The sequence below is a fragment of the Cariama cristata genome, unplaced genomic scaffold (assembly GCF_000690535.1).
Source record: "Cariama cristata isolate BGI_N322 unplaced genomic scaffold, ASM69053v1 scaffold8816, whole genome shotgun sequence".
NCBI lineage: Eukaryota > Metazoa > Chordata > Aves > Cariamiformes > Cariamidae > Cariama > Cariama cristata.
In genome coordinates, this window is record NW_009623786.1 from 78,895 (window position 1) to 87,827 (window position 8,933).

At 41.7% G+C, this 8,933-nt stretch overlaps 1 protein-coding gene across 1 annotated transcript in view; it reads right to left on the reverse strand.

Annotated features, from left to right (window-relative positions):
- LOC104163782 (receptor-type tyrosine-protein phosphatase eta-like) overlaps positions 1–2,613 on the reverse strand; it is a gene marked incomplete at its 5' end in the record, with an annotated part of 24,995 nt that extends 22,382 nt beyond the window's left edge. The window contains 4 exon segments of the mRNA XM_009702899.1: positions 127–304; positions 306–600; positions 1,366–1,536; positions 2,595–2,613. Of these exon segments, the coding sequence (XP_009701201.1) occupies positions 127–304; positions 306–600; positions 1,366–1,536; positions 2,595–2,613 (663 nt within the window).
- Between the last annotated feature and the right edge of the window lie 6,320 nt (positions 2,614–8,933).

Here is an 8,933-nt window from a genome sequence, read left to right on the forward strand (position 1 = left end):
CCTTTGACACTCCAAGCCAGAGTCACAGGTCATCACTGTGCCATCAGTCCCAGGGCTTCCCTTAGGAATCCAGAGAGGTAAGCAGGAAAGAGGAGACAATGGAGGGGAGGTGAGGAAAGAGATAACTAAAATCAAAACAAAAACTTCAGGGCTATGTTTCTGCTGCACACTAACATCTCATCCTTTGCATATAGTCCAGATCAGGCTTCAGGACTAAAATATCATGTCAACACACGATAGTATTGAATTACAATACTCACATAGGTAGGTAGAGCCCTGAGCTGCACAGAAAAATACAGTCCACCAGAAACAGGGCTCCAAGAAACTGCGACTTACTTGTATAGAGGTGTATGGAGAGCCCTCCTTCTGTCTGACCATCAGCCGCTACTGCAAATACTGTGAAACTGTACATTGTCCCAGGGATTAACTCAGTAATTTCTGCTTCAGTGACATTGGATGTCAGGTTCCTAACAGAGGTACCAGTTACAGCCTCTATCCTGTACATGTAGGAGTTGGAAGCAGTGTTGTTCACTGCCCATGTTAAGTTGACAGAAGTAACACCAACATATTCTGCCATGAGACCAAGAATTGGGCTGGGCTCTGTGAAAGGCAAGGGAAAAAAAAAGTTTTAACCTGCAAGAATATTTGCTGACTAACACATAAAGCACTCTTCTCCCCCTCCTACCCAAATAACAGGTCTCTGTAAAATATTATCAGCCTGGGACAATAATCAAGCCATCCTTATACGTTGCAAGGCACACTGGCTAGCTCTGCAATCTACTCCAAGTCCTCAATTTTCACTTCTCTCAAGGAGTAAAACTGTCTAGGTGCAGCAGTGATTACCCTCCTGCCTCAGCTGTCAACTTCATGCAGGGTGCTGAGGTAAAACTAGAACGCACAACCCGCTGTTGTTTTTTCCCAAGCTGGCTATCCCAAAGAGAAGAGCTTTTCTAGCTACAAGATTCATACACCTCTTCTCCAGATACATGATATAGCACCCCCTCTACTAGGTAGAGTACTTCAACTGTACTCTGTTATGTATGTATTTCAAATCTGTATGTCACAGTATGTTTGAACTGTTGCAGCTAACTAAAAAGCCAAAATAAGCAGGGAAGGGAGTGCAAGTCTAACAGTGATAAAACTATTTCAAGGCCAAGAGCCAATCACAGCATTAAATCGCACTCCCAGCGAGCTCTGCAGATACATTTCTTTGGCTCATTCTCTACTCCAGCAAAGCAGTTGGATCTGCACCCCTGCAATGCTCTTTGCACTCTGGACTGGAGTTCGGGCTTAAAAAGCTGACGCAGTATAAAAGCACAAAACACCCTAAAGATTCACATCCCAGGCACATTCCAAACCACTTACGTGCTACATTGTTCTGATCACTTATTGCCCTGTCGGATAGTGACACATCCCTGGTCGATCTTCCACCTCCATAGGATTTGTTCCCACTTGTAGAGTTTACTGATAAATTATCATTATTACTACTGGTTCCTGTTTCTGCTCTTACATTTTTTGAGCTGCAATTCTCAGTGCCTGGAAGAAAGAATATAAAGCACTAAGTATCTACAAAATTTCTGGGTTTCCCATTTGCAAAAGCATAGTCATTTACAGATATGAAGCACAGACACACAGTCAACTTCTGTTTTTCCAGTGTGTTCTCCTACAGAGAATTCACTACACATTTCCCCGTTTTACCACTTTTAACTTCTGTGAGATGATTCGAATTAGGTTAAGACATTGCCACATTATTTCGGTCATTCACTGACTCTGCTCATGATTTGGATGAAAGCTATCACGATCTGCTCTTTTTTTCAGGGCAGTTTTGTTTGAAAAGAATTAAACAAACTTGCAGCCACATTCTGTGTGTGCATTTTCCTCATGTGCTATCAGAAGATAACTGCTTTACTTAATCTGGTAGAGCAATTTTGTCTCTTCCCCTCAGCGTATAAGCAAAAAAGTTCTCATATTCCCACAGTGTGTTCCCAGAATCAAGGAAAAGACATTGTATGCCTATGGAAAACAACTTTAGGTTGATGTAGCACAGCCCAAAGTGTGGAGAGAGTTGATTCAGGTCCTAAAATTTAAAGGCTAACTCATGCAAGTCTGATGTTCAATATTAAGGTAGAACTCATCTGCACGTACTTTTGGAAATTTCTGCCACATGAAAACTTGTCATCTTGGCAAGTACAGCAGTTGCTATACTCACTTCAGAAAATCCTTAAAGCATCACTTCGGGTGTCTTTTTTTGTTTTGGGGTTGGTTTGTTTCGTATTGCCTTTAAGCATATTTTCCAATCTTTCCGAGCACATTATATCCATAGCTGATTTTACCAGAACTCTTTACAAATTGAAAAGCAAAGGGATTAAAGTACACATTTATATCTTTAAATAACCTTACATGCATTGCAGGAATTACAGTCACTAAAATGAGCGAGTTTAGGTTTTTGAATGCTATTCGTAAAAATTCTGTTCAGGAAGGCTTTTTTAAATACTTAACTGATACTGTTTGATCTTTCTTAAAAGAAATTAATATAGTGAGAGTTATACAAGAAAAAAAATATATATAATATTAGGCAACAGAATGATACTTACAGGCAATTGTACATCTGACCTGGAACACAAAAATAAATAATAGAAATTAAAACTTTAAAACAGTGGAAGCTCAAATAAAACAAAGACTGGTTTAATTAAGACATGGCAGGGGGGCGGGGAAATCAGTTAAAAAAAATCCAGACTTTTCATCCTGTAAAAGACATACATAAAAATCTACTGACATAAAAATAACACCAGAAGTATACAAAACTATTAGAGAAAAAAAGCAAACATGCTGGTTAAATGTTAGTTTCCACTTTTCTTTTTTAAAAACCAGTTTATTTTGTCAAAAAAACAGCTTGCATAACATATGCTGATAATTTTGCACATATAAATTTAAAAACAAAACCTGCAAGATCTTAGTCAAAAGACACTTTAGTTAGTACCCTTGACACCATCCTACAAAAAATGGTAGATGCGAATTAAGTCTTTCTTATTCATAAGATTTTTCCTTTCATCTTATTGCTGTATAAACTTTGTTACTTCTCACAAAAGAGTATTTTACATTTTCTGAAACAAACTCAGTGTAGTCAAAGTTCAAAACAGTATATACTCCAAAATCTAGTTTCTATATATGTACATATTCATAAAGTATCAGCACCTGCCAATTAGCTGCAGTCTGAAACCACTCTGCTAGTAATACTGACAAGCACACCAGAATTTTGCTTTGAAAATGTTTTTTAGTCTTTCAACTTCATGCTTTTACTTCCGAATGAGCCATTTCCCTTCCTTTTAGTGTGCAAACTGGCCTGTAAATTTTTTTTCTTCACCTCCTTCCATGTGGCAGCACAAAACGCTCCTAAAGGAGTGAAATAAAAGCCCCAGACTGAGGTCTGCAGGTCCTTGAGAGGAAAATGTTGATTTCCTGGGACTCCCATTGCCAGCTGATGCCAACCAACTGCAGGAGCCACTTTTGTCGTGTAACAAACAGATTACTTCAGCAATTGTTATCAAGAATTAAACGCAACTATTCACCTTGCGAAGCTACACATGACTAGGCAAAACCAAGCATGCAGAGATACGTGTTCCAAGGACAGGCAGATCCCCAGCATGGTGCTGGAGATCCACAGGTCACAGTGCCTTGTGTCAGGGAGGCTTGTGGGCACGGCAGGTTTCTGCCCACACACCTCAGGGTCTGGTTTTGGCATCACCGTGGGTGCAAGCGGAGGCAGTCTCTAGTCCCGGCAGCTCTAACATCACCTGCAGAAGGGCTAACCTTTTGGTTGGACCTTATACTGTGTTGCGCCTAGAAAATTCAGGTTAGTTTTATGCTGGATGGCACATTACCCACATGAAGCACCAAGCCTGCTGATTGCAGAGCTTGACACATTTATCTAAAGCACTTGAAATTGTCTCATTTTCTCTTTCCACTCTGCTTGCTTAGATAGTTTTTTAGCTGTTTCTGCAATTCTACAAGCTAACTCAAAATAAGCAGCTATATCACAACAACCCAATGCAAAGCTTGAATCCCAAATCACTTGTCCCCCAGTTCTCATGTTGCTGGTGGCAGAAGTAGCTCCAGCAGCAGCAGCTCCCTGCATTACAGTCGTGGGCCCAAGCAGACACACCCTCAAAAAAAGTAGTCAGAAGATACCGTTAAATCTCGTTTCCATATAAGACTACAAAAAGCACTCTCCACAAGGATGAGGCAGGCCAGCTAATTAGAAGCAACACTAGAAGCAACTCCTCCAGCTTTACAGTAAGGAGAAATGCAGCAGAAGCAAGCTTCAAGTGGAGAGACCCCCTTCCAGCCTGTGACGGTCTTGGTGCCACAGCGAGTAGAGTTTGGGCACACTTCCTAGGCAAAAGAACACTCGTAAGCAGCAAAGAACTAATGCCTGGTCTTCTCTAGTACAGCCCTACTGACAACTCAGCACACAAAGGACATTATTTGGGACGCAGATGTCCTACGGACAAGCACGAGGCTCCTCCTCAACCTTTCTGAATATTTGAGAGCCCAGCCAAACTGCAAGGCTACCAGGAAGTGAGGAAATGTTTGTCTGCACTCAAGTCAAGAGCCCTTCTGCATTCTTTCACCAAGAGGTGGCCAAGGAAGAAGAGACTACAAAGGAAAAAGCCACTCTTAAGGAAGGAAAATACTACCATGGAGCGTTCAGAGTAGAACCGCTAAGCTATGTGGAAACAGCTGCTGAATGATGAGCAAGAGGTGAGATTCCATGAAAAGAAGGGCAATCTAAAAGCAAAGCCAAAAAGACACTACATTTAATAAGAAAGGGAAATCGCAAAAAGAACAACAAAACAAAAAATGCCACAGGAGTAAGTCACAGTGATTTCTGCAGCCCTACAGACAAAACAGCAAAAGCCTGACATAATTCACAATCTGTCCTTCTGTTACTTTCTCTTCTGTAAAACTGCCTGAAGATAAGAAAGTTTCTCATCTCCTTCTCCCCAGATGTTGACTTCAGGGGCATAGCATCCTTCCTGAGCGACAGGAACAACGTACACCATGTGACTGAGAAACAGGTATGCTGCTACCAAGTCCCCTGCACCCCTGCATCTCACCTCCCCATTTCTTCCCCGCCAGCTCAAACAAAAAGCATGTTGATTCCTGTTTTACCCCCAGCTACAGCCATCTGATCTAACAGCAAATTATTACCAAGCTGCTAGAAACTTGGTTGTACTGTCACGCGTGGGTTTTCTTAATGATGCTCAAACAACAAAAGGAAAGTTACGCTAAAACTCCTGTCACATGATGAACAAACAGCTTCCCATCATTTTACTTGCTTTTGTTTATCGCATACTTTGGCAATACCCCCTCACAATACCCCTCTGACTTTTCAGAACCTTATGTGCGAACCAAATTCACAAAAAGCACATCCCGTCGGCAGCAGGCAGGCCTCCTTCCGAAACTCAAAACCGCGGAAAACAAATGATCCCATTCCCAAGCATCAGCCTGCCTGACTCTGTCATTCCATGCTGTATTTTTCAACATAAGCCATGAACTGAACTGTTCTCTGGCCTTATGTTATTACCCAATGAGAGGCTATTTATACAAAACATTTGTTTATTATTTTAGAGGATATTTGCGCTGAACACCTGATTCTCCTTGTGTTTGCATCTAACATACCAGGAGTCCTGCCATCTCCACTTTTCTTTTCAATGACATGAATCCATATTATTCATGTATAGAGTTGGGTGTTTTTTTAACCAAAAAAACATGAACATCACCTGCCCCCCTCCCCCCCCCCGAAAATAAAAGACAACAAAATGCTAAACACTAAACATTTCAACTGAACAATAGGAGAAATGTGTGTTCACAAACTCATCATTGTCATCAGCTATGGCAAATGAACCTTGTCATGTGTCACACAGCGATGCTTAGAGCCTGATCAAAGGTTGGATGTTCCAGAGGAGCCGAATAATTCATCTGCAGTTGCGCAAGGTCTGTCCTGCGCTCCTTATGTGTGCAGTTTATTATTGACCAGGAGTTGGTGGTGTGCAATAGATACAGGATTCATCTCCCTCCTCCTCAGGTGGAGGGTCACCTAATTGAGGAACTACTATCATTACTCTCATAGGTAATCTTAATCTTATCGAGGAAGAAATACAATGTACTGCAGGAAAACATCTTCAAAAACACTAAGTGACCGAGAAGCCCAACTTCCGCTGATATTTGATAAGACTTAGACTAAGATACTTTCAGGAGTAGGATTTAAAATGTGCCTGCTGTAAGCATGCATCGGGGGAGCCACAGGAGCCGGTCAGCAGCGGGGAAGACAGTAGTGCCTCCCCTTCTGCTAGCCGCAAGACTTTAGATCAGCTTGGCTCTGCTGCCAAACCACACCTTCTAATGAAGTCAGGGTTCCTGCACCAGGAGGAAAACCCTTGCCAACAGCAGCCCACCTGCCTGGCGTGCTCCAGTTTCAAAACAACTAACTCGGTTTGGTTCATGTAAATACAAGGTTAAGAAGCTGGCTAAACAGTCAAAGCGAGCAAACCAAAAAATCCTAACCAAAAAACCCCCGTAGCCACAAATCCTTTCTGAGAACACTACTTGAGGCTGCTGCTTACTGTTCCTTATGTGTTCACCACTGTGTGCCTTTTGACTCAGATACCAAAAGCCAGAAAGTTAATCACACCCCTCTCACAGCTAACGATCTTTCACATGCGTACCTTCAGGTCTTCTCTTCTGCACCCACCCACCCACCCTCTCAGGTCTGGAAGAGCTCCACAAAAATACCACCAAGCTCTCACAGTGGTCTCCAAATTCTTTCTCAACAGCCTTTCACAAAAGCAACAACATAATTAAGATCACCACCCCGGTAACCCTGGTCTCGCTTTCTTTTTTTTTTTTTTTTTCCCCTGTTACGCCCACCTACCATTAATTGTTCCACATCCGTTAACTGTGGGCTTTAGGACATGCCACCACACTGCAACCATCACGATGGTTTTAAGAGTCCAGGCCTCACTTTGCTGACGTTATCAGTCACCGCTGGTCAGCCAACAAACATTAACCAGCAAAGACGCAGTAACTCAGCAGCTCACAGACCGCCCTGTCACCTCTGATACTTCATACTTCACACAGGTTTATTCAGAAGCATTTGCACAGAAAGGTTTTATTCAAGGTCACACAAAGTAAGTGAAAATTAAACCCTGGAATGCCACTGGGAAGCCCCACAATAATGGAAGTGAGATTGACCAGGCATGGTAAGTGCAGACTGATACAGCTTTCCAGTACTTGCTGATTTTCTCGGATTTGTAAGGCATTGACCGCTATTCCAGCTGGGGACAGCTTCCCACTTCACTGGGAGTGTAAAGCCTAAATCAGCAGGGAGTGACACCTTGCTGCAAGAGACAACAGTCTCAGAGACAGGAGAGGGTTTGGAAAGATGTAACATTTGTGCCTCTTGCCATCCATTTCAGGGCTGTTTCACCTTTTTTTCCTCCACATTATGTCCAAATCAATGATGTTTGCAGGCTTACAGGATCAAGACAAGACACCAACTGAACTGCGATATAAAAATATGTGCCTAAACCTGTATGAACCTAGTTCAATTAACATGCCTTACTTTGGCAATTTCTGGGGTTTGGGGTGAAAAAATATCACACTGGAAAATGAGCTAAAATATAGTTGTGTAGTATTTTGCCCTATTTTCTAATTTCTTCCTAAAATGTCCTAAGTCTTCAATTGCAAAGCATTTCTCTGCATTTAAGTACACAACTTCTAAGCACAAATCATTATACTGTTATACTACTGTAAAATGCATAGAAATTCATACACAATTAAAGACATGCCAAGCCAAGAAAAGTAAGTGTTTTGCCCTGTGCTTATTCTATGAAAAGAAAAAAGACAACGTAGATTAAGCCTGTGTGCTGCAGGTTCACTCCAAGATATGCTAACAGTTAACAGTTTCAGTAGCATTTGTGAATACTCGGCCCTCCTGTATCAGGTTCTTACTACTTGAAGGAGGAAACAGTCAACAGGAGGCTAAGTCAGAAGCTAACATTTCATTATGTTATATAGTTTCATTTAAGATTGATTACTTTCTGGATTTGGTGCTAGGGTTTGGGGTTTTGGTTTGGGGTTGGTCGGTTTGTTTTTCCCCAGTGTATATTTAGTCTATTAAATTCATTTTAACTGTAACCCACAACAGGTCCTTTGATTCAAATTAGGTCTAGATGACCTCAATAACATGATGCATTCACTTCCAATGAAAAACTGAAAATATGCTGTGGCAAGTGTCAGCTCCGCATGTTTTCCCTCTGGTATCTTAGGCAGGCTCTCACGGCCCATCCACAAAACACCATTTCACAGAACGTATTGTTTAAGTGGGTTTATCCTGGGGAAAAAAAGCCCTAATTTTAGAAGCATTGCACTAAGTTTTCACACGGTCTTTAGAGTCTTCTCTTCTTTTAACCCTAAATGAGCAGCTCCGCTAATGAGACTGCATGGGACCAGACGGAGATCCAGAATCCAGAAGAAAGAAACACGAGCTGATGTTTGTTATTAATTGGGTAGGGCTGGACCATCTTAAGGCACCACGCTATATGAGGAAGCTATGCAAAACCCTAAAGCAGTTGACAGCCATACACAACTGTGCACAGGCTATTTTGAGCTATTATGCAGTTATGTGAAAGAGGAAAGACCATTTCCACTTCGCATGTATTTATATTTTACCCCTGACATTTCTAAATTCTGCCTTCCCTGAAGCAAGCTTTTCTCCAAAGCAGGACCAAATATAATTTTTTCCACTGGTTTTTATGAAAACAGATGAGGATATTCTGGTTTGTGCACCACCTCCAGTGAACTAAAAATGTGTGGAACACAAAGCCTTCTAGGAAGGCCAAGATGAGACACCGAATGAAAATCTGTAGGGA